Genomic DNA, 25,119 nt, shown 5'->3' on the forward strand with positions numbered 1-25,119 from the left:
CATGCAAAAAATCTCCTTTTACTTTTGATGTTAAGTACCTTGAGGCATGGTATCACCTCAGTATTATGTCAGTTCTGCCAAGCTTGCCCAAACATCCAAGACCTAGTCTATTCTGGAAAAATTATACTGCGTAATGTTTTCCTCATTTCTTTATTTATTAAGAAGGATATCCAAACCGATAAAGTAATGCATGCAAGAAAGTTATTTTATTGTTCCCAGAAACAGAAGCATTTTGGTTAAAAACTTACTGCAGCACTACAGCCCGGGAAGTTGAAAAAGGTATCAGGACCATGTCTCTGTGGCATCTGATTAAGGACTGACAATAGTTTAACTGCATGTCTTGGCTGTTAAAACAACAGAATTGTAGAAATGTCAATGCAACCAGTTAATAATGGTATTCTATAGCTTTATTAGCCACTGGATAGTTTTCAAACAAACCAGTAAATTAATTCTAAAACTGTTTTTAAAAAAACTTTTAAAACAGTAATTCAATTAACATAAAAAATCAATTTCATATGCCTCTAGAGACCATTTACATTAACCTCAGGCACTAATGCACTGACACTTAATACTTTATCTGGCCACAGCTTACCCAGATTCCATTTTCGCCTCGAAGCATGCTGAACAAAAGCTTCAACTCCTTGACAGTGATGCTGTAGCTGGCAAGAACCCCCAACATATCAACTAGAAGATCTTCAAAGGAAAACAAAGTTATTCTGAACTCTGAATTACACTGTTTGTCAAAGAAATTATTTGCAAGTACAAGCTGAAAATGGCAATTTCATTAAAAGTAAACTTTACTCACAAATATTAAAATCAAATTCTCTCCTTAAATATAGTATAACAAAATATGAATTAAAGAATGTCCATCTTTCCCATAAAAATCATTTATGTTTAAAATACACATACGATTACATGCCCATTTTTAGAATTACCAGTTTTTAACAAAACAGTAAATAAGTACCCAAAAACAATCTTTTCTGTTTGCAGTTTTATCACAATGGGCTAGGAATCTATTGCTGAATATTTATCACCTTTGTATTGCACATTTTAGGATGTTTCCTCATTCTTCTTGTAGCATGCGTGAGCTAAGATGTACACATCAACATTATTTGAACTGTTTGCTACATCATCTTGCAATTTAATTTCTCTGCATTCTTCTTTAATTTGGTACCCAAATATGAAAACTTTAGATATGACCACAATGCAATGCCAAACAATGGGGGGGGAAGAGGCTCCGCTAAAGTCCATCACTACAAGTGACGAAAATTACTATAGAATAATTAATAGACGACATATCCTCCATTATAGTATTTCAAAAACCAAGAAACCTCTACAGATAGTAGGAACAAAAAAATTCACTTTTCAGAGGAGAGAGCATTCAAGATTAATAAATAGATTTTAGACTTTTTTTAAAAAATGAAAAATATATGCTCATTTTAAGGTTTTAGATAGTTTGGGGAATCCTGGTTCTTTCCATACTCTCTTTGCTTTCCCTCAAAGCCCAATACTTCTAAGAATTGCTATTAGTGTCCTCAGATGCCATTATAGCAGGAGGAAGGATAGTATAAGTTGAGGCCCTGAGAGAGAAAACACAAAAGGCTGTTACAATTTCAAGGAGCAGCTTCCAATGTACAGAGGATTCAGACCAAACAGATTAAGGCAAACTAGGGCCCTTATCCACCAATATTTTAGACATGCTTCTAAATCCTGATGGGTTTCAGAGTAGCCAGACATCTCCTTCTCCATAACATTCTTTGTTCTAACCAAACTCAGAATTTTTCCCTTCCTCCTCATCTCCAAAGAACACCTCTCTCCTACTCTGTTTCCATGGCTGGTTTGGGGTGAGAAAACTGCCTGGGAAATAACTTTTCCGCTGCTAAGGAAGGTCACCATATTTCCCTTCAATTTACCAGAACATTTTGCATTACAGCTGGAGGATATAGGATGAGTTATAACTAAAAGACCCCTAAACATTTTCCCTAACTAGCCTTTTTCAGTTGCTCATAACTACCAAACTTTCACTTTCTGAGCTAAAATTTTTCAGAGCTTGTATCCAGGATTTATTTTTTCTGAAAATGTGAGTGAACATTTTTTAGTCATTTAGTAGTTTGTAGACAGCAAAAAAACCCTTCTCTTTTAAAAAGTGTGGTTTTGTCTGTGTTTAAAACTGCTCTTATACATCAGCAGGAAGGTGTGGAAACTTTAAATCAGTCTGGGAAATGGTGAGATGTGTGATTTCACAGGTCTAATTAATATCTATTTGATTTGTCTGAGTTAGAATAGTTTATATATTGTACTTCAAGCATTTAAAAAAAAAACACAATTTCCTAATGTTCTAACAGCACTGACATGTGCACACAAATACCTTTTTAAAAAGCTTTGTCTTATTTGATGCACATATGCATACTAAATGATGCAGGACTCTGAAGGAAAGCCCCTAAAAAGTTTTCAGGAGACAGTTATAGGACTGTATCCTAATTACAAGATCACACACTGTTTTTTCTACAGAACCACTCCCTCCTCCTGTGTGCTGGCTGAATGGTACATGGGTGCATAGTAATTAGGAATAGGGTCCTCTAGATCCATGCATCACTTTGAAGTGAGTTCCATTTGTAATTCCCCCAGTGTGTGCTATGAGTAATCCACTGAAGCCAATGGATTTGCTCTGAATTTGTGCCACTGAAAGAGCAGATTATAGCACTCAACGAGAAAATTGGAGCACGCAGTGAATGAGGCCTCATTTAGTGCACAGGTTGCATGATGGACAATTAATAATGCACAAGTTCACTCACTGAACAGTGAAGATAAAAATAAATTTAAAAAATCCACCTAGTCACTTATGGCCACTTTCACCATAGGGTCCAAGTGCCTCCCAAGTATTTAAATAAAGAAATAATAATAATGATCTCTTTCTCTCTTTATCCTGTAGGATAAATCACTTCATTAATTAAGAGGGTTTTTGTAAATGTATACTGCAAGAGTGGGTGTGTGGGGTTCTGCTTGTGAAGAGCTTAGAGGGAAAACAAAAATCAAATATTTTTAAGTGATGACATGTGTGGTCTCTTCATCTTATGGGAGTCCACATACATTTCCTATCAATGTTCTGCCTCATTCACTGAATACCATCCAGCCTGCATCCTGATTGCAGCAGAAGTCCTGAGGAAACAACAGTACTTGATCTGGTAATTAAGGACTGTAACACACTGAATTTGCAGAAACGGGCAGAGTTGAGAATGCAAGTCAATTTTGGCCCTGACTTTTGAGTAATCCACTTTGCAACCTTAACCTTCTTCTAAGTTTGTTTCTTTTTTTATTATTGTGTGTGTGTACTTTGAGAGTTTTTTCTTTAAATAGGAAAATAAATTGTGTAATATGGATGTATTTGGTAGAGAGCAGAAGATCTCTCAAAAATTCCATTCATCTTCGATACCTATGTTATCACACTGCCAACAGAACAGACACACATTTTTAAATTCTTTATCATTCAAGTTACTACACACGTGCAAGGTATATTTTTAATAATCCTTACGATTACAAAATTAAAACAGATCTTCACTGGACCGTCAAAATACATGTTCTAGCCAGGGACACACTCCATGGCAAATTTCACATTTCTGCTCAAACTGCTGCTGATCTAGAGCTTTTCAAAAAAGCTGCTTTTTATAATAGCAAAATTATTTTTCAGCACTCCCCTTTTACTCAAACTGGGGTGAAGTGTTTTTATTCAAACTTAAAAACACAGCAACATCACATACACACTAAGCAAAAAACACTGAAAGGTTCAAACCCAGAATTTTCTAAGTAATAAGCAAAAGAAGAATGCCCTTAAAATGCAAACTCTTGGGCCACTTTTATTATTAGTATTGCTACATGCTCCAGTTACAAAGAGTTAGATTAAATTAGATTCATTTCTTCTTTTGATATAATTGAAGTTCATTTAAACTTTTTTCTTGCTTGGTTTTTTATTAATAAATCCTGGTACTTACATATCACAAGTCTTGTTTGAAAAGATTTAATCCATACTTAGTATAACCATACTAATCCACTCACCGTATAGGAATGGCAATGTCAAAAAGCATGGCTTTTCTGAGGTTCGTGTCATTTTATGTGATGCTAAGTCATAATAAGAATACCACACAGGTTTAACATGTGTCTAGAGTCTCATTTTGTAAATAAGACTATAAAAATGAAATTATAGGAGGAGGAGAGAAACCTTTTCTCCTTATTTTAATGAATTTCAAACAATTAATGTAACAGGTTTTACTTGCAGTAACTGCCACCTCATGTACACTTGTCAAACTGTACTTAGGGTTGCCAATTTTGGTTGAATGTATTCCTGGAGGTTTCATCACATGACAATCTTTAACAAAAGATAAATTTTTAATTCCTGGAGACTCCAGGGCAATCCTGGAGGGTTGGCAATGCTAGCTGTACTTAATATTTTATATTTACTCTGTAAACACAACTGAAAGAACCTTAATTCAGTCATGTAAGGAACAGCTTAAAACTTTAACATAGCTCAGTTGTCTCTGAAGTAACATTGAGCATAGTGGGGGGAAAAGATTGTCTACATTGTATCATGTTCAGACAGCAATCTACAGTAAGTTCCAGTCCATTCTCTATATACAAAGTGGATAGAAAATCTTTTTCTACTTGATTTACACCAACTTTGAGCATAGCATCTGGACGAGAGAGATAACATGGCATTTCCCTTCATAGTTCATCTGCATGGAAGGCATTGGCAACACAACTTCAGAAGGAACTACCTTGTGCTTCCTTAAGTTTAGTAACCAAGCTTTACCAGCTGGCTGTGGTTTTCCACTGTTTTCAAATGGATACATTTCCAGGAACAATTTCTGTTAGCAGCCCAGCTGCCTCTATAGCATTATTTCATGGGAGCAACTTTAGTTTAACTTTGGCTTAAAAATAGTAACTGTTTCAGTGCTCAAAATTCAGTTCAAGCAACTTTTGAGCAGCCTAACTACCTGCAGCATAACAACTGAGCTCCTGGAGGTGAACTGGGTCTCAATGAAGGAAAGGCAACTGTAAACTGTACTTTGTGTGACAAGTTAGGCTAGCAAACACCAATTCAGATTTTGTTATTACTAATATACTATCCATAGAAACAGTTGGGTCAGCAGACTTGCTTCATTAGTTGTCACCCAAAAATGTAGGGACTCAATTTTCAGAGTTCTCTGAAGGAAAACACTTTTTAGATGATTAGCGGATGGCCATAACAGCTATCTAGTCATTATAGTAATCTTTTGCCCTCAACTACTGATAAAATGGCTCAACCCCTTCCTGTAGTATAATCTTCAGATTGTCAGGGTATCTAGATGACCTGTGACAGAAAGTTTCTGGGAAGGAGACAAACAACAATGGCAGTCACCCCACTTTTCAATGCAATTGATTACAGAGAAAAGTGTTCCTATACAGAAGCTGTCATGAAGATCAAGATATTATTTCCTCTGCCACAGCATCTTCAAAATCTCAGCACATAAAACGGTTTAAGTAGATGGCAACCTCATGTATATGAATTGCCTCCACTCAAATGAAGTCAGCTTTTTCCCCCACTATGAAGTATTTTCTATCCACTTTGTATATAGAGAATGGACTGGAACTTACTGTAGATTGCTGTCTGAACATGATACAATGTAGACAATCTTTTTCTACTTGATTTACACCAACTTTGATCACAGTATTTCAGGAAGTACTGAGAGAGATAGAGCCACAGTTAATGAATTGCAACTTTGCAAGAAGGATACCCAGCTTGGAATATTAGGCCCACCACTGACAGATTGTTACTATTTTGGAAGAAAGTGGTATCAACATCCTAGAACTAAGCAATGGTTTGGCCCTTGTTCAAAAGATCCTCACTGAATGCTAGGAAACAGACAATTATTATACCATCACATTTTTTCACCTCACCATTTTGGAAAAGTGGATAGGAATGACTGTAGCAAAGCAGATCTGGCACCATCTGGAGTCCTCCTGTCAACCTTGATCCCTATACATCAGGCTAGCTTAGGGCATTCGTTATTGTTAGGCAATAGCCTCCTGGTGATGATCAGCTATTAGGTACCCATGTTCATTCATTTTTTATTTGTTAGTATCCAATGCCACCATTGACCATGAGGTGGTAGTGATACATCTGCAGAAGCTGGAGAAGTAGAAGCAAAGCAACTAACTCTGGTGTGTCAGTTCCTTTCTTTCAAAGGTCCAATAGGTGACTCATCCACCCATATGGCTCTCTCATGAAGGGTCCAGCAGAGTTATTGTGAACAGGAATTAAACAGCACATACATGGGGATTTTACTAGTGACTGACATACATTCTGAGCTGCAGTGCCATCAGAATTCTGACACACACTGTCTTTTAATCAGATCTGTAGAGTAGTTTCCACTCTTTCACTTTCATAGGAGCAGAGATAAAAGCAAACTTGCCTAAGCTCTCTCTTAAAAACCTTCTCTGAAATGCTGCTGATAGGCAGGAAAAAGCATTCTTAGAAAAATTAATGGAGTGGGTATCCACTCCCTTTACTGATGAGTTATGCCAGCATTTTATCAATACTTGCAACCTCATGGGTCTTTGATTCCCAACTGCTTCTAGATCCCAAATATTACACTGTCTTCTGCCATCTTCAGTTACTTAGGCTGTTTCTACTCTTTCACTATGATATTGGCATCATCATAGTTATATGTGCCTCATCAGAGTTACCCTTGAGACTATTTGGAAAGTGGAGAACTCAATGGCTTGTTTGCTTTCTCAGTGGAGCAGGGTTTTGTGAGCATATTACATTTACTGCACTCGTTTCTTATGTTTCAGTTAGAAACCAAAATGTTAGTTTTTACAGAATAATGCCCTTTACAGGTAGAACTTGACTGCCCCTTTCCTTGTATACCATTTTAACACTTGAAAGGTTGGTCACAGGGCATATGTAATAGTGCATCTTTGTCCGTGTGAGTATATTGATTTGCTACTGCTTGAGTTTTTGGTTCTTCACACCACAGAATATCATCTATTGGCTTAAGCATTTACTTGAGGGGGCACAAGACTATGCAGCATGTTTCTCAGGGATGTTAGCAGTGGGTACCTATTACTACTACTTAGTAGCAATATGATTTGATGTATAGTCTTGAATTATGAGCAGCAAATTCACTCAGACTGAAAAGAACAAATCATTTACTATTTTAAAACATACTTATAAGGACCCAAAATGTGCTAGGCACCTCAAAGGCACTTACTCTGAACAGCTTAAATGGGCCTATTTATGAAGATTTAGTATTGCATTCAATTTTATATTTACTAAACCCACCAAGATACACAAGTCTCAGTGTAAACACTTTCACACTGCGGTTAACATCATCCTTTCTCCAACTCCTCTCTTGATTATAGCGTCTTCACTTAAGGACTCATCTAAATTTAGAATCAAAATTCCTTTTGGCAGGTACCATATTTTTACTTCTTCTGTAAAGCCACTAGCACATATCTGGGCACTAAAAATAAAATAATCACCTATATATCTTTTCGCTTAACAACTATTTGTAAATCAGCTAGAATTTATGCAAAGAAAAATTATTCAACCCTTCAAAAATTTCACTAATTTTTTAGATCAAGTACTTTACTCTCAAACACAGTACTAAAATACATAAGATCAAAAAGTAAGTTACTGAACCCTAAGCTGATGAAGACAAGATGGCCTTTTGAATTTCTCCTGCACCTCCCCAACAACTGTAATGAGTGAAAAATTAGTTCTGTAAATCCTACTGATCACATTCTAAAAGTGGAAGCTTAGCCTACCCTTCTAAGCAGAGTATCTCAGATTACTTTCAACTAAGAAAACAGAACAATCTCCAGATATTGAGAGTATGAATAAATTGCAAGCCTCAGACAGGCAACATCTTCTGTAATCCCAGACTCTCATAGATGTGCAAATAAAGTATGCTATGTTTTAGTAGAAGGAAACATAGGGAATACTCAAAAAAAATAGACAAGATTAAAGCCATTTGACATGAAAATTAAAGAGAGGCTATAAAGAGCACAGACATTTTAACAGACAGGCAAAAATTGAAGTACAGAAACTAAAATAAAAATGCTTAATACAGTCCAAAAATACAATATTCAATAAATATGAACATTTCTAGCGTTCTCTTGGTTTTTATCACAAATAATATTGTACTATTATTTAAGTGGGCAATAATAATGGTTCAATTGTTTTACAATATAATAATTCATAGCAATTAATATTGTTTTTAGAAACTGAGAATAAGTGTCAGAGATGCTCTTATGAGATATTGAAAGTTGTCTTATTTTAATCACTAAGATCAGGCAGTCATCTATTTTCTTTTTAAAAGAATTGTGCATACTAACTACCAGTAAATTATTTCAACATTAGTTCTAAAACCAGAGTATTTTACAATCTTTGCCCATTATATTTCGATAAAGTTGATTTAGTACTGTTGACTCAGTATCAATACTAATGAAATTTACTGTTTTTGAAATGTAAATAATGACTATGCTTGCAATGCTTGAGTGTTCAAGAACACTGAATTTATACATATCAATCAGTAATTTATACCTGCAATCATGTCGTCCACTGTACTCATCTTCAGCAGTACCTGTTCAATTAAGCCAACTTCCGTGCTGGTCTGTAAATTACGGACACTCTTTCGTAGAATGGCTGTGAACATACTCCAGATTTCTGCTTGGCATGTTACATCACAGTGTTCTAAAAGCTCTGACATACACGTTATGCTCTCTGCATCCTGGATTATAAAGTTCATCTCTAGATCAAACTCTCCACCAACCAGCTAAAAAGAAAAAAAAAACCAAATGTTAGTATGTGTAATGTATAATTTGAGTATTACTAGAGTTGAGCAGTGAATCTGAACTGGCTGGCACCTTTTCAGGTCCTTATTTCAACCAATATTGCAACAAATCAGGAAGACAATCAGGATGGCAAAAGCACAGTGGCCACTAAGATCATATAAGAAATTAACTTAAATTTTCCCTCAGTATTGGATAGCACACTTTCAGAAATAAAAATCTCTCTGCAGTCCTCCTTACGCCAACTAATTCAAAGGGCAGATTGACTCCAATGAATACAGGAATAGCAGCATCTGAATTGGCTCAGAAATCAAAATATCTTTGCAATCCTCTTTAGACCAACTCACTCAAAGCACAGGCTGACTCCAGCAAACAAGTGCTCTAGTAGCAGCATTAGAATTGGCTCAAATAATAGCACACACCTATCTGCAGCTCTTGGAAAAGAAAGTTGCCTACTCAAAGGATAAAGCTGGAGATATGTCAACTCAATGTATTACTTCTGAGACTCCCTGAAGTAGAAAATTCCAATCCAGTGAGCTTTCTTTCTGAACAGATCCCAAAATTACTTGGCATGTAGGTAAAACTGAATAACCAAAAAAACCAGAGCCTATTGGGCTCCAAATACAGCCAAAAGAAAGTGCATTCACCCCAACCTGCAAATATCTGCCTACGTAACTGAAGAGAGGCAATCCATGCAAGAGATCTTACTCAAATGACGAACACTTGTTATTTTTTTCAGAATTTTTCTCCTCCTTTATAGCAGCAGAAAATTTCATTCAATCCAGGAACAAAACTACGCAGAGATCAGAATATTAGACATATTACCTTATACCCAGTAACGATAAAGATATTTGAAAATACAAATATTTCCTATAAAGACTCCAAATATAGTCTATAATTTGCTAAGAAAAAACAAAAAATCTTAAGGCATAATACTATATGTTAAATGAAAGATATTTTTAAAAGTATGTGCTGTGTGCTTACTTTCAGTGAATACATGTTGATAGGGAATAACTTTATGACAACCTAACTTTTCATAGTTTAATTGAGAAAAGTCTTCACTTTCCACAGTCTATACACTATACCAGTGGTTCCCAAACTTGTTCCGCTGCTTGTGCAGGGAAAGCCCCTGGGGGGCCGGGCCGGTTTGTTTATCTGCCATGTTCACAGGTTTGGCTGATGGCGGCTCCCAGTGGCCACAGTTCACTGCTCCAGGTCAATGGGACCTGCTGGAAGCAGCATCCAGTACATCCCTCAGCCCGCGTCACTTCCAGCAGCTCCCATTGGCCTGGAGCAGTAAACCGCGGCCACTGGGAGCCGCGATCGGCTGAACCTGCGGATGCGGCAGGTAAACAAATGAGCCCACCGCACAAGCGGCGGAACGAGTTTGGGAACCACTGGACTATACGATAATTAAAGTGGCCAGTATGAAACAATAGGTACACCTTTTTCACATAGGTAGACCAGCCTGCACATTCGGTATTCTTTCCTTTACTTTTGGCCCCAACATTCACAGTTGTTAATCCTCAGACCTGACTAAAACTACTGAAAGTGATCAACTCAGGTTTCCATTAACTTAAGGATTCATCTCACCTTACCAATTAATCACTAACAACCAATTTAAAATATTCTAATGATGTAGTTCAGAATTTACTAAATGATAAATCAGTTGACTACCAATTTGGACTCTAGAGATATCCTAGTTACATTCAAATCAATCTGTTGCTTCAATTATTAGCAGTATTTGAATTTTAGGTTTATTATGAGATTTAAATGAATGTGAAAAATGTAATTACTTAGAATTTAAGCAGTCATTTATAATAGATGCCTTGGGTAACCATATTTTTCCAAAGAAAAAACTGAAGCACTTTTCTGGAGACAGTCATGCAAAAGACTAAAGTGCACTTCTCAAAAAACTGGGTTTGTTTTGCGATTTCTGACTTAGTAGTAACACATGCTTATTCTATGTGGAGAATTTTTTCAGTAAATTAGAGTTGTGTATTAGAGTAACTTACAATAATGAGTGTCATTAACATTCTTTTTGAACAAATAGCTTTGTACTGTTCACATCGATTCAAATTTTCTCAGCACACCAAACACTACTAAACAGTTTTTGCCTGCTAATTTCTACTCAGCATAGCAATACTGTACACAGAAGTTAAAATAAACTGCAATAAGAGGGAAAATTCTCACTGCATGAAGGAAGAGGGGCTGGGGGTGGAGGTACTGCTTAGGAGGTAGAAGCAAAGGAGAAGAGAGGGCTCTTTTGCTTTATTTTCAGCAGAAGGGGCAACAGTGCTCCCACATAACTTTAATCCCTAGCATTTAAACACAGTTTCACTTATAAAAAACCAAATTATTTCTGTTCATGCAACATCTTAGAGACAAGGATTTAGTAAATGTGCTGTATTTTAAAGTATTGACAAGGCAGGTAATGTAAAGGCTTCTATTGGGCTAAACATAATTTGAACTATGCACTACAATTATTAAGGCAAGAAATTCTTTTAGCTGATGTACAGATTACACCGGAAAGGAAGACCTTTTGGGACAGAAGACTGCAGATTTGTGTATTTATTTGTGTAAAAGGCAGCAGATGGTTTAACTTGCTTGCTTCTTCCTCAAATATCAATGCTAATACAAATATTTTTCTATTTTTCCAAAGGGCAGTAATAATTTAGTATTCCCACAATAACTTTTTAAGTACTATTACAGTTTGTCATATAAACTGGATATATAAATATACATTATTTAGCTATGAAAAGATGCATACATTATAAGTTGCCATACAACTTTTTTATTGAAAAATATGCACATGATCATTTTATTGGACAAATCGATAAGTATGTGGGAATTGGTTCAAGAGGTAAACATACCTGAATCACTAAGTAACAATAACAGGGTAGATAAAAATAAAATTTAAATGGAGATTTTTTAAAATTATTTTTAAGTGTAAAATAAACAAATTTTTCTGTTATGAAATTATGAAAACTTATACTAAGGCCTAAACTTAAATATTAGAATTACTTAAATTAAATAAATATTAAGCAGTATGTTTGCCATCAAAATGTTAAAGAAAGTAAAACTACTGAACTGGAAATAGTTGACCAAGCACCTGAAACCAGAGTTTACTGAAATGCTAAACTAACATTTGACACTGGTAACCTCTTCTACAGATGCAGAGAAAATGTATTCTTCATTTCAGTTTATTCAATTCATTCAGTTCAATGATTAGCTCATTCACAGTTGAGAAACCAATTAGGAGTTGAAAAAGCAAGAAAGCTTGTTTTCCTCTTCCAATTTCTGGACAAAATCTAGGTGTGAAAGGATCAGATCTACTAATTCTAAAACCCTGAAGGACATGACAGAAGCAGTCTGTCTAATTCACTAACTGCAGATATTCCCTTTTTAAATGTTTTAAAAGTAAAACTTGTTTTGATACATTTATTTTCTTATGTACATACATTTAAGGTAGTTTTATTTAATAAAAGCAATTTTAAATGAAATTAAATTAAAATGCACAAAGACAGCAATTTCCATCCAAAGAGAGCTAAACAAATAAGTAAAAAAAAAATCATCTAGCAAATAAGAAATGTATCATTCACCATTAACTAACATAAAAAATTAAGAATATGAATAAATGTATGTTAAGGTACATAGTTACTTAAATGTGCATAGATACAGTGAGTGTATCCCTCCTCGTTAGCAAAAAGAAGTACCACTTTGTGTAAAGGCTATATTTAATTACAAATCAACATATTTAATTGTTGCCAACCAATGAGAATCAACCTTTCTTTAGGAAAATAAAGCATGAATGCAAAACAAGATAAAAATTGATAATTTAGATCAAAGTTTCCCTGCTTGGTGATTTAAATCAATCCATTCCAGTCGACAGAGGAAAGATACCAAAAAAACTAGCAACGCTAAAAATTTATAAATGGGGCATTTAAAAAAAAAGGGGGGGGGGGAGAAGAGAGAATTTTAAGAAGTCCTAAAGTCAAAAGAAAAAAATCCTGAGATTTGGCATCAATGTGAGCTAAGAGGGGGAGAAAAGTCTCAAGAGACAAAACATAACTCTACGGGGGTAACCCAAAAAGTAAACTAGTATGGCTAAAATGGTAAGGATCATGAGGTAATTGTTGCCAGAGAGACATCCTTCAGAACATGGAGATTCAACCCTAGGGAAGCCAATAAAAAGGAACATTAACCACAAAAGGCAATGTGTAAGGAGAAAGAGTTAAGATTGGATAGTCTCATTATCTCTATAAATACCCAGAGTTACAGTGGTAAATAACAAAACCTGAATTTTGGAAGATATAAACCCTTCACTGAGGGACATAAGCCAACCTATAGGGGTCAGAAAAACTTTTTTAGTGCAAGTTACATCATAACTGCCTACTGCAGAGTTTTTTGTTTGTTACTCTGAAGTGCCTGGTACTGGCCATTTCAACACAGGATACTAGATTAGATTAACAAAATAACTAAAAAAAACCAACCAGTTTTAATTTGCCTTGAAATACCAGTTTCCAGATTTTTAGGGTTTCCAAACATTTTTTATATTTATTCCAGGTTTATATCAAAACAAAGAGTTTATATGAAACCAAATATCCTTCCCTCCCAATCAAAGAAATCTCCATTAATCTAAACAAAAAGCTCAGAGACAAATAACTATTAGTCAAACCTACAAAGTAATCCTCATTTTTCACATGCTCCAGAAGAGAATTTCTGCAGTAAACCAAATATCTTAAAGTATAACCAAAAAGGCTGGGACATAAACCCTTATAGAAGATCAAATGGTACTACTATAAATCATTCCTGTTTTTGTATCATATATGTAATAAATTCCTCCTCCTATGTCAAACTTACAATTTTACTTTTGATTCTTGACTGAATAGTCAATATCCAATTTGAGCCAGTGCTTTAGCATCTACTAACAAGCCTCTTGAAGTCTATCAAGGTCATGTATCACTGTTTAATAGTCTCTTATCGTACTCTATAAAATAGTAATAAATGAGGACGCAAACTAATTCCCAGATTGTGGTTCTGAGACAGATAACCTTAAAATCACACAATTCAGAACTCTTTGGCTACGCTACTCAACCAATGTTATTTATTATTTCTGAAGAACTGAACAATGTGTTCATTAGTATACAAAGCATACACCAGTGATCTGTTCTGTGCCTCTTTAGTGCAGAGAGATATGGGGCATTTGCACTGGTATGACTATTGCTTGCATACTGTGTCCAGGTCTGGAGTCCAGATCCAGGTCTGGAGTCCACAATTCAAGAATGTTGATAAATTGGAGAGAGTTCAGAGAAAAGCAGTGAGATTGATTAAAAGATTGATCAAAACCTTGCCTTTTAGCGATAGACTCAAGGAACTCAATGTATTTAGCTTAATATTTTATTTGTTATGCGGTGCTTTGATTACAATTTATAAGTATGTACACGAGGAACAAATAATTAATAATGGGCTCTTCAGTCCAGCAGAAAAAAAGTTTAACATGGTCCAATGGCTGGAAGCTGAAGCTAAACAATTTAAGATTGAAAATACGGGTTAAATTTTTAACTGAGTGTAATTAACAATTGCAACAACTTATCAATAGTTGTGATGGATTCTCAATCGCTGGCAATTTTTAAAATCGGGGTTGGATGTTTTCCTAAAAGGTATGCTCTAGGATAGGGATGGGCAAACTACAGCCTGCAGGCTGGATCCGGCCCATAAGCTGTTTTAATCCAGCCCTCGAGCTCCCACTGGGGAGCGGGGTCTGGGGTTTGCCCTGCTCCAGCACTCCAGCCAGGGGGTAAGGTCAGGGGCCACTCCACACAGCTCCCAGAAGCAGCTACATGGTCCCACTCCGGCTCCTATGTGTAGGAGCAGCCAGGGGCCTCCCGCTCTGCATGCTGCCCCTGCCCCAAGCGCCACCCCTGCAGCTCCCATTGGCTGTGCCTCCATGTAGGAGCTGGAGAAGGGTCATGCCGCTGCTTCTGGGAGCCGCTTGAGGTAAGCGCCACCCAGAGCGTGCACCTGAGTCTCTCCCTATGCCCCAATCCCCTACTCCAGCCCTGATCCCCCTCCTGCCCTCTGAATCCCTCGATACCAGCCCAGAACACCCTCCTACACACCAAATTCCTCATCCCCAGCCCCACCCCAGAGCATGCACCCCAAACCGGAGCCTGCATCTCTTCCCGCACCCCAACTCCCTGCCCCAGCCCTCATCCCCCTCCTGCCCCACGAACCCCTTGGTCCTAGCCTAGAGCACCATCCTACACCCCCAACTCCTCATCCCCAGCCCCATCCCAGAGCCTGCACCCCCAGCTGGAGCTCTCACCCCGCCCCCATACCCCATTCCCCTGCCCCATCCCAGAGCCCTCTCCCACACTCTGAACTCATTTCTGGCCCCACCTCAGAGCCCACACCCCCAACCAGAGCCCTCACCCCCTCCCACACCCAAACCCCAATTTTGTGAACATTCATGGTCTGCCATACAATTTCTATTCCCAGATGTGGCCCTTGGGCCAAAAAGTTTGCCTACCCATGCTCTAGGAATTATTTTGGGGAAGTTCTATGGTCTGTGTTATACAGGTGGTTAGACTAGATCACAATTGTCCTTTCTGGCCTTTGAATCTATGTCTCTTTAGTGACTATATTTATTTTGATGTAAAAAAGAAAAAGGAAACGAGAAGACCTATTTTATTACTCTGGGCACCTGCAGCATATTTTAGAAATAGACTGATCACAACCCTATAATTACTATAGATCCAACAGTAGCCAGGCAAAATAGATATCGGACAAGCTTTCCCTTCTACTAGTAACCTCTGTTAAGTTTCCCACTGCCTCAAAAGCCAAAAATAGATAAGGCACACTGAAAATTTTACCTATTAAGTAGTAGTATGGGAAGAACAAGTCCCACAGTTGAAGAACCATACATAGGGCCCTGCCGAATTCATGGCCATGAAAAATGTGTCACAGACCATGAAATCTGGTCTCCACTATGAAATCTGCTGGCGGGGAGGGAAGCGGGGTAGCTCGTACCATGCACCGGGCTCCAGCTATTAGTACTGGAAGGGCGGCAGAAGAACAGGACTTCCTCTTCACCTGCACGGACCAGTCCCGGGGCCAGGTCAGACACACCTCCCCCAGCTGCAGGAAGCTCCATACCCCCACCCCGCTTCCTACCCACATCACGCCTCAGCAGTGGGAGGAGGGGTTACTGTAGAGGGAGCAGCTGTGGAGCTTCTTGGAGCCAGGGGAGATTCCTGGAGGTAGATCTGACCTGGCCCTGTGAGCAGCCCCTGCAGGAGAAGAGGAAGTCCCATCTCTCTCCAGCCCAACCAGGACCAGCAACTGGAGCCCAGTAAATAGTAGGAGCACGGGGCATCACTGCAACTGGGGAGGGCTTAGAGAGCCATTACCCCACCCCTCCCATTTTTAACATGGTCATAGTTTGGGAGCAGGGGCATTGCCCCCACAAACTGCAAGCCTTGGGCAGATATAGAGAAGTGCCGGCAGGGGTTGCACTTTGCAGTGAGGAAGCTGATCACCATTATCAGCTCTGCCACCACAAAGCGCAGCCCCATCAGTACCATCGGCCTGAAACTTGCAGTTTGTGGGGGGCAATGCAACCCCATCTCCCAACTATGCCCACATTAAAAAGTGGTCAGGCACCAGTGCCCCCACCACACACACACTTCTACAAAGGTTCTGGTGCCCTTGCCCCCAGCCCTGCCCCTCTCTGGTTCCAGGCTCAGAACTCAGGAACTAGAGGGGAGTTGGGCTGGCTGTGAGGGTGGAACCACAGCACACACACACTGACCACAGGACCCTGGACAGTCAAAAAGTGATGACTTCCCCCCCATCATGCAATCCTCACGTCTGCGCTGCCCGCTGCTCTCCAGCTGCCCAGTTCTGAAGGCAGTGCTTCTCTCAACAGCAGCACAGAAGTAAGGGTGGGAATACCGCAATCCCCCTACAACAGCCTTGTGACCCTTCCACAACCCTTTTTTGGGACAGGACTGCCATGGTTATAACACCATGAAATTTCAGATGTAAACATCTGAAACCATAAAACTGACAATTTGTAAAATTCTATTAGCATTAAATTGACCAAAATGGACCGTGAATTTGGCAGGGCCCTTACTATGTGGTCAAAAGCTCTTTTATACAAAGAGGGCTCCCGCTCATGTGTCTTATGGCAAACTAAGATAGGAAAGGGTGGTTTCAGATAGATGTACGTTAACTGGCCTACCTAACACTGCAGTAAAAAACCTGTGGCACCAAGTCTCAGAGCCTGGGTCAATTGACTCAGGACTCCAGCTGTAAAGCTAAAAATTGCAGTGTAGACATTTGGGCTTGGACTGGAGCCCAGAGTCTGAGACCTACCCTCTCACACAGGGTTTCAGAGCTTGGGCTCCCGCCTGAGCCTGAGTGTCCACACTGAAAGTTTTAGCCCCACAGCCTGAGCCCTGCAAGCCTGAGTCAGCTGACTGGCCCAGCCATGCCATAGGTCTTTTATTGCAGTGTAGATAAGCCCTGAGCATTTTATAAGTCAATACCAACTCTTTAAACTCCTATTATATAACTATTTCGCAGATGAGGTCAATAGGTATATGATGAGGGAGTTGGGTAAATTCATCCACTACCCAGTGGGACTGGTACTCATTCATACCCAGCAACCAAAGTTACTTAGGGTACGTTTACACTTACCGGGACGGTCGACGCGGCGAGTTCGACTGCTCGGAGTTCGAACTATCGCGTCTGATCTAGACGCGATAGTTCGAACCCCGGAAGCGCTAGTTCGAACTCCGGTACTCCACCGCGGCAGGAGGAGTTGCCGGAGTCGACCCTGGAGCCGCGGAGTTCGCTTCCGCGGCGTCTGGACGGTAAGTAAGTCGAACTAGGGTAGTTCGAATTCAGCTACGTTATTCACGTAGCTGAATTCGCGTACCCTAGTTCGACCCCCGAGCTTAGTGTAGACCAGGGCTATGGAAGGATGAAGTATACCTATCCAACCAGGAGCAAATATGTTTTTGGCTGATATTAAGAAAGAAATTGGTAAATATTTGGGAACCAGGCTAGAGGTGCAGAGGAGGCAGCCAAGACAACTGTTGGTGCTTCCTTGTGGCAGATGTCCAGGACAGGTACTCGTTACTGAAAGAACATCATTCTCTGATAAACCTGATTTGGCTGGGGATTTAGGGGAAAGCAACCCCTAAGAAAGCTGGGGAAAGGAGTCTGGGGGTTGTAAAGTCAGGTACAGCAAGGAGACAACACACCTTTTTTTTTCCCTTCAGCTTCCTTCAACCCTTATATGAAGGAAGAATGGCAGGGTCCCATCACTGGGATGGGACCAGGCTAGAAAGGAGAAGGACTGACAGCAGTCCTTCTGAATAGGTGGAAACAATTAAGGAAATATCTAGTAGCTTAAGCCTCTGCTGTAATTCATCATGTGTGAAAAAACTTGAAAATGGGGACTCATGTTTCCATGTGCGATGTTGTAGTGAGCAATGTTGCTGTTTGTACATGTTTCTCAAAATATGTTCACACAGCTGCCCCCTGGCTGGAGCTACAACCACCTCATCTCAAATAGCTGTTACCTTCACCTTCGCTGATCAACTATCACATTCCAACTGCCACAGAACCTTTAGACTCCAACATTCCATCTGGTTAACCCAACATGTTATCACAAGGCTCACTGAAGACAATGACAATCCTGGAAGATTTGAGCAAGTGGCAAATGAGGGGTATGTGCTGTGTAAGTTTGTGTGCTGGATGTGTTGTACACATGGTTTTGAAGAACTGTGGCAGTTGGTTGAAGTAATCCACCATGTGTGCAGTCTCCCTCATATAGCCAATACAATTTTTGCATACCAATTAGTTGCAGAATAAGGGTAGTTCATTTGTTAAGTGACCTCTGATATCACAATGGTCTAGGACTTTTGGCATGACAGATTACTGTAGCTGTACACTATGGAGGTATAATCTTGTAAAAACAAAATGGCTTAGAAGTTAAAAATTGTATGGCAACATACAATGAAACCTCATGATGATTCAACTTGGCGATATACTGCACAAAAAGAGCTCTTAATCATTCCTGTAGCTATTTCCATTTTTGGCCTCAGTGACACAATGAGTGACATTTCTGGAATCTTATTATATATTATTACATGCACTATACAATTTATTGCTGGGTATTCCGAGATATGATAATTGAATAAAGTTATGCCTTAATTAAACCACATTTATTGCCTTTATAGTCTTTCTTCCAGTGTGGTCGGAACAATGCCCAACTCAGTGACATTTTTCTTGAAAGACAATGCAGATGAGGTAATACCGGTTATTGGACCAACTTTTAATTGGTGAAAGAGTCAAACTTTTGAGCTATGTAGAGCTCTTCTTCAGGTCTGGGAAAGGTACTCAAGACTGTCACACCTAAATACAAGGAAGAACCAATTGTATAGCATAAGCAGTTAACGCACGTTTTAAGACTCCATTCACACTATACTGACCCATTAACACCCCAGCAACCATAGGTCCAAAAAGGGAGTTAGTAGGTTACAGATTATTGTAATAAGGCATAAATCCAGTGTCTTTATTAAGACAATGATTCTTAGTGTCTTACAAAGTTATGAATTTAAGTGCCCAGGCTTGTCTTTTGAAGGTGCTGTGCAGGTTTCCTTTGAGGATGAGGACAGAGGTTCTGTATGGAGTGATTGTTTTGTGAAAAATATTGGCTGACTGGTGATACAGTGTTTTGCCTTATTTTTCTGAGAGTACATTCAAGAGAATAGTGATTGTCTGCTTTCACCCATATATTGGAATATTTAGTGCACTGAATGAGACAGACACGTTGTGGTAGGCATGTGTAGGACCTATGGATCTTGAAACATGTGTTGTAGAGGGTATTGATCACCACAACAGTGGAGATGTATCTGCAGGTTTTGCGTCGGTTGTTATGTAAGAATCTAGTGCCACTTTGTATTCATGGGTCCTGGTCTGTGGGGAGCTTGCTTCTGGTGATGAGCTTGGAGAGGCTGAGGGGTTCAGCAAAGATTTCCTTCAGGATGTGGTCCCCATTGAGTATGGGTTGTAACTGTTCAAGTTGTCATCTACCACCCCACACTGGAACCCACATTGAGAAATAATTGGAGTGTGCAGTCAGAGGGGATTTTTTTCTCCTGTATTGAAGCAGGTTCTCTTAGGGTATTTGGGTGGCCTGTGATGTGGTCCTCTTCTCTCATGGAGTGTCATTTGGTGAAGGTGATTTTAAGTGTCTACCCAGACTTTGTCCTCAGAGAACCTTCTGTGGTATCTGAGTACTTGGCTGTAGCTAACAAATTTTTTGGTGTGTTTAGGGTGATTACTGGATCTGTGAAGGTAAGTGTGGTGATCTGTGGGCTTCTTGCATGTAGTTGCCTGTCAAGTTCCATTGTTAAAGCTGATCATGGTGTCTAGGAAGTTGATACTTGTGCAGGAGTGTTCTAGAGAGTTTGATGGCTGCTGAAGTTGCGATAAAAACCTATTAGGGAGTCTAGGTCCTCAGTCCAGAGAATGAAAATATGAATGTACTCAAGTATACAATTGGTTTTGTGGTGCACTTGTCCAGAAATTCTTCCAAAAGGTGGCCCAGAAAGAGTTTGGCATATTGGAGAGCCATCCTAGTACCCATGGTTGTTTCCATGATTGCGACAAAGTATTGTTGAATGTAAAATTGTTATGGGTGAGGATGAAATGGATGAGTTTAGCAATGTGTTTGGGTGGATATCAATGTTGTCCACTGTCTTGTAGGTATTTGAGCAGGCAGCGATGCTATCATTTTGAGGAATGTTGGTGTACAGGGAGGTAACATTCATTGTGGCAAGGCTTTTACCAACAAAAGTTGGTCCAATAAAAATTACCTCATCTCGCTAATATCCTGGGACTAACATGACTACAACATGGCAAACAACATTGTTCTTGAAAGATCTAAGTGTAAATCCATATGACAGCACATAATTCTTCATACTATTATGCTATTACTGTACTCTCTCTAAAAGTTTTAGCTTATGGTACTTTTTTATAGAAATAACTTTCACTGTGTTTGGCATGAATAAAATAGTACAGTACTACACAGATATTACGTAATGACTTTGTAGAACAACCTACATTACTTTGTTTAAGCAAATGTCATGCATGGAGTATATAGATCACGTTGCATGTTCAGCCTTAAATTTGGGATTTTCTTATCTAGCATTTAAATGTACCTTAAAATTGCATTGACATAGGCTTTGAAATTAATTTCTTAGGTTTTCTTTAAGAAAAAGTGGATCAGTATTCATGTTTTCAGAGCTCTCAAGCCCTGCTAGTTTACAAAAAATTATAAGTGTAGGCCCTATTCCCTCCAACTTGTTACACATAGATAGTTGCACCCCACTGAATTCAACAGGCCTCTATGTGGGTTGGGGGGGGGGTCCCTCTTGGGGTCCAAAGTTTGTAAATTGAATTATATCAAATTACTTGGATAGAGAGATATGGCAAACCTCAACCAAAGCCACCTGTATCCAGCCAGCATTGACTATGGCCTGCTGAGTTCTCATAAAACAGCACAAAACCTTTATTTGTCTGTGTTTGTTCTAAAAGACCAGAGCTTTGAATTTAGCTACTATGATTTAACATATATATTCCTTGTTCTGGACAAAGCCTGTGTGTTACATATTTATTACATCAATCAGGGAAGACAGTGCTTTTGTCGCCCTTTCGCCATCCCATAAAAATTAAATATAAACCAACAGGTTTGGCCATATGTACATAAGTCAAGGGAGGGTGGCATTTTTTTTTAGATTTTAGGTTTTTTAAAGAGTCATTTGAGCACAATGGGACAGCTAAAATATATTCTTTTTGTCTTCAAATATGTATTTGAAATAATTTGAAGAGAATATAAGAAGTCATAAAAGAACACAGATTTTATAAGCAACAAAACATTGTAATTATCAATGACCTCCTGTTATACTTATCTGCCTCAGGACATTAGCTTTTCTGGGACAGAAACCATAACAGAAGAAACTGTAACAATTACTACAACAGCTGTCTGCTTTCTACTAATTTCCCTAAGGAAGAAGATCATTTCTCACTAACGTCTCCAGGACCAGGAGTCTGATTTTCCCAACACGAGAAATGGGCAAACCAGAAACTCTACCTAGTGCAAAAGGCTACTATAGGGTTATTTTTTTTAAAAATCACTGTTAATCTGGAATAGAATAATATTGTTTCAATTAACAGACCAGGCCAAACATATCTGACACTTCAATTAAGTCAGTATAGTCACAAAAGAAATTAATTTGGCCCATTGTGTTTAAGCCTGTAAAACAATTACTACCAATGCTTAAATAATAATTAAAAGATAACAAATAAGTATGAATCTTTAAGGGGATTGTCCCAAAACTCTTGGAGAATGTGTGCCCTGGGCTCTCAATGCTGAAGCTGCAGTAAAGGAATGTCCATTGAATCTATTCACCTCTGCCTTGCTCCAGTGGACCACCAGGTCCTGAATATGAAAGGCAAGTCCTTAGACTGCAAAGAAGTGGATGGACAGGAAGTGTGCATCAAGATGGGTAATCACAGGGTACATCTACACTGCAAAAACTACCCCGCAGTAGCCAATTTCAGGGCCTGGGGCCAACTGATTCAGGCTCACACTACAGGACTAAAAATAGCAATGTAGACACTCCCACCTGGGCTGGAGCTTGGGCTTTAAAACACTCAGAAAAGGGAGAGAATATCAGAGCTCAGGATCTAGCCTGAGCACTAATGTCTACACTGCTATTTTTAGTCTTGTAACATAAGCCCTGCAAGCCCAAGTCAGTTGACCCAGGCTCCAAGACTTGGTGCCACAGGGTTGTTTTTGTTTTGCAGTGTAGATGGACCCACATTTATTTTGGTAAGTAACCACTGGTTCTTCCTTTAAGATCTGCCTGCATGGATCCCCTCCTCCCCTGGAAGATTAGGCATCATCTGTGGGGGATCTACTGGGGGATCTCAGAAGTATTAACTGAAAAGCTATTACAGGACTGCTCCTCTGAACTGGGCATTAGATCTAAAGCTTAGGTAAAGAGAATAATGCTGTTTGAGGGTGTATTCAGAACTCCAAACAAGCATCTCTAGACATTTCCATTATAGATACACTGCAATATTATATCCTGGAGGCTGCCTAGTACTTAGATGAGTGTGCACTAATCCCCACAGTTTGGGGCGGGGGAAAGAGAGGGAGAACTGCCAGATCAAAGAAGTTTAGTATACATATCATTATCTATTTGGACTGACCTCTGGTTTTAGTCGCATATGCCAAAAAGTCTGTCAGACTTCTGGTTTGTTCTGGTCTTGTTTTGTTAACAAAGGGTCTCTTTTACATATAAAACTTGAAGTCTTACGTCTGCTGATTGTCACTGAGGCTTAGAGAAAGAAAAAAGAGCTAATGGCATGAATCTCACGAATTGTTCAGGCTACTTAACTATGAAGAACACTTGTTTTACATAGAGATAGTACATAACTGCATTAGCATGAGGTTCAGATCCCATGACAGAGATGGTCATCCACCAGAGGGAATACCCAACATATATTTAAGAAATGTCAATAAAGATAAACCTAGAACAACCACCCATGCACTAGAAGCTGGAAGGTTGGAAATACACCCAGTTCAACTCTGACAGAGCTCAAAGAGTTATATGACTGTTTTACTTGCAAGTATATACGCAAAATTAAAATAAGATGATTGTCTACTTGGGTTTAACCCTTTCTCAGCTGCACAAAGGACAATCCCTTCCCATTTCATTAGAACACTTTCTGGTAAAGGCTTCCTGTTTCACAACAGAATTTTTTTGGACCCCAGTAGAACATGTTTACTCAAGCTATTACTTTGTGAGACTTCAGATCTGAACAGAGACTCTTACCTGACCCTGAAACAAGAAACCTGTAAGACTAGTAATAAGGACTTGCATTTATGTTATCAGTTCCAGGATGGAGAACCACAATTGTGGTTAGTAACCCTAGACTGGCTCAACATCTTGTCTCTATCCTATGTGACTTAATAGTTTCTCTTATACATTCCTTCTGATTCTGAACCCAATCTAAAGAGAGAGGACTGTCATATACTGGGTCCTGCCTGCCTCTAGACAGAGGAAAAGAAACCAGGCATTTTCCTTGGTGGCAAAATGATCTGAGACTTGCCACATCTTCAAAAGAGTTTGAAAAATGCTGTCCTTCCATTACCATCAGGGCATCGGTAACAGACCTCAGATAGTTGCAGGAACCACAGAGCTTGATATCAGTCCCAACAGCCCCAAAACAGATAGATAATAAATAAAAGACACTCTGGAAAGGACCAACACACAACAGAAGGGGAAGGAACCCATGAGGGCTGAGTCACAGATGCTGCCTGCAGCCATGCACAAACCTAACTTTTTTCTTCTTAATTAGTAGTAATGACTGTTATAAAGGAATGGGAACAGGGAAGGGAGATAAAAACAGACTACGGTAGTGTTATAAAAAGAGTGTGCGCCCACTGCTCCTTCGGGTAGTTAGAAATAACTGAAGAGCCATTGGAACCACATCTTTTTGTATCCTCCAATCCCAATGTGAGAGAGGTGGTTAGAAAAAGAAGGTATGTCTACATTCCGATTAGACACCCGCTGCTGGCCCATGGCATCCGACTTAAGCTCATGGGGCTCAGGCTAAGATGCTGTTAAAATGCAGTCTTGGCATTCAGGCTCAGGTGGCAGCCCAGGCCCTGGGACCCTCCCACCTCACAAGGTCCCAGAACTTAGGCTGCAGCCTGAGCCAAAACGCCTACTTTGACAATTAAACAGCCCCTTAGCCCAAGCCCCGCGAGCCCAAATCAACTGGTACAGGCCAGCTGCACGTTTTTAACTGCAGTATAGATATACCAGAACAGCCCCAACAAACACTGCTTGCTAGAAACTTCAAGCTCCCCTACTAACATTTCCAATCCTGAGCTAAGAAGTATTGCCTCAAGGAGAGAAAGGTAGTTTCTGTTTATACAAATTTTGGCTTCTCCAATAAGATTGTAAACAATGTGCCAGTTAAGATAATTGTTTTGTAATGTAGATTCTTCTATTAGTAACTGGGCTGAGAGCATCAGCTTGCTACATGGCCTTATAACTTTCAGCCCCGAAAAACTAATGGGATCATTCAAACCTGCAAGCTAGATCACATAGAATCATAGAAGATTAGGGTTGGATGAGACCTCAGGAAGTCATCTAGTCCAAACCCCTGCTCAAAGCAGGACCAATCCCAACTAAA

General features: G+C 39.3%; 1 protein-coding gene across 6 annotated transcripts in view; it reads right to left on the reverse strand.

The window, feature by feature from the left end:
* NBEA (neurobeachin) overlaps positions 1-25,119 on the reverse strand; it is an 842,868-nt gene that overhangs the window by 704,680 nt on the left and 113,069 nt on the right. For all 6 annotated transcript variants that reach the window (XM_045015913.1, XM_045015904.1, XM_045015899.1 and 3 more), the window contains exons 2-4: positions 8,582-8,813; positions 593-693; positions 249-344 (exon numbers count right to left, since the gene is read on the reverse strand). In XM_045015913.1, coding sequence (XP_044871848.1) covers positions 249-344; positions 593-693; positions 8,582-8,813 — 429 coding nt within the window. The remainder of the gene's footprint in view (positions 1-248; positions 345-592; positions 694-8,581; positions 8,814-25,119) is intronic.

The sequence above is a fragment of the Mauremys mutica genome, chromosome 1 (assembly GCF_020497125.1).
Source record: "Mauremys mutica isolate MM-2020 ecotype Southern chromosome 1, ASM2049712v1, whole genome shotgun sequence".
Taxonomy (NCBI): Eukaryota; Metazoa; Chordata; order Testudines; family Geoemydidae; genus Mauremys; species Mauremys mutica.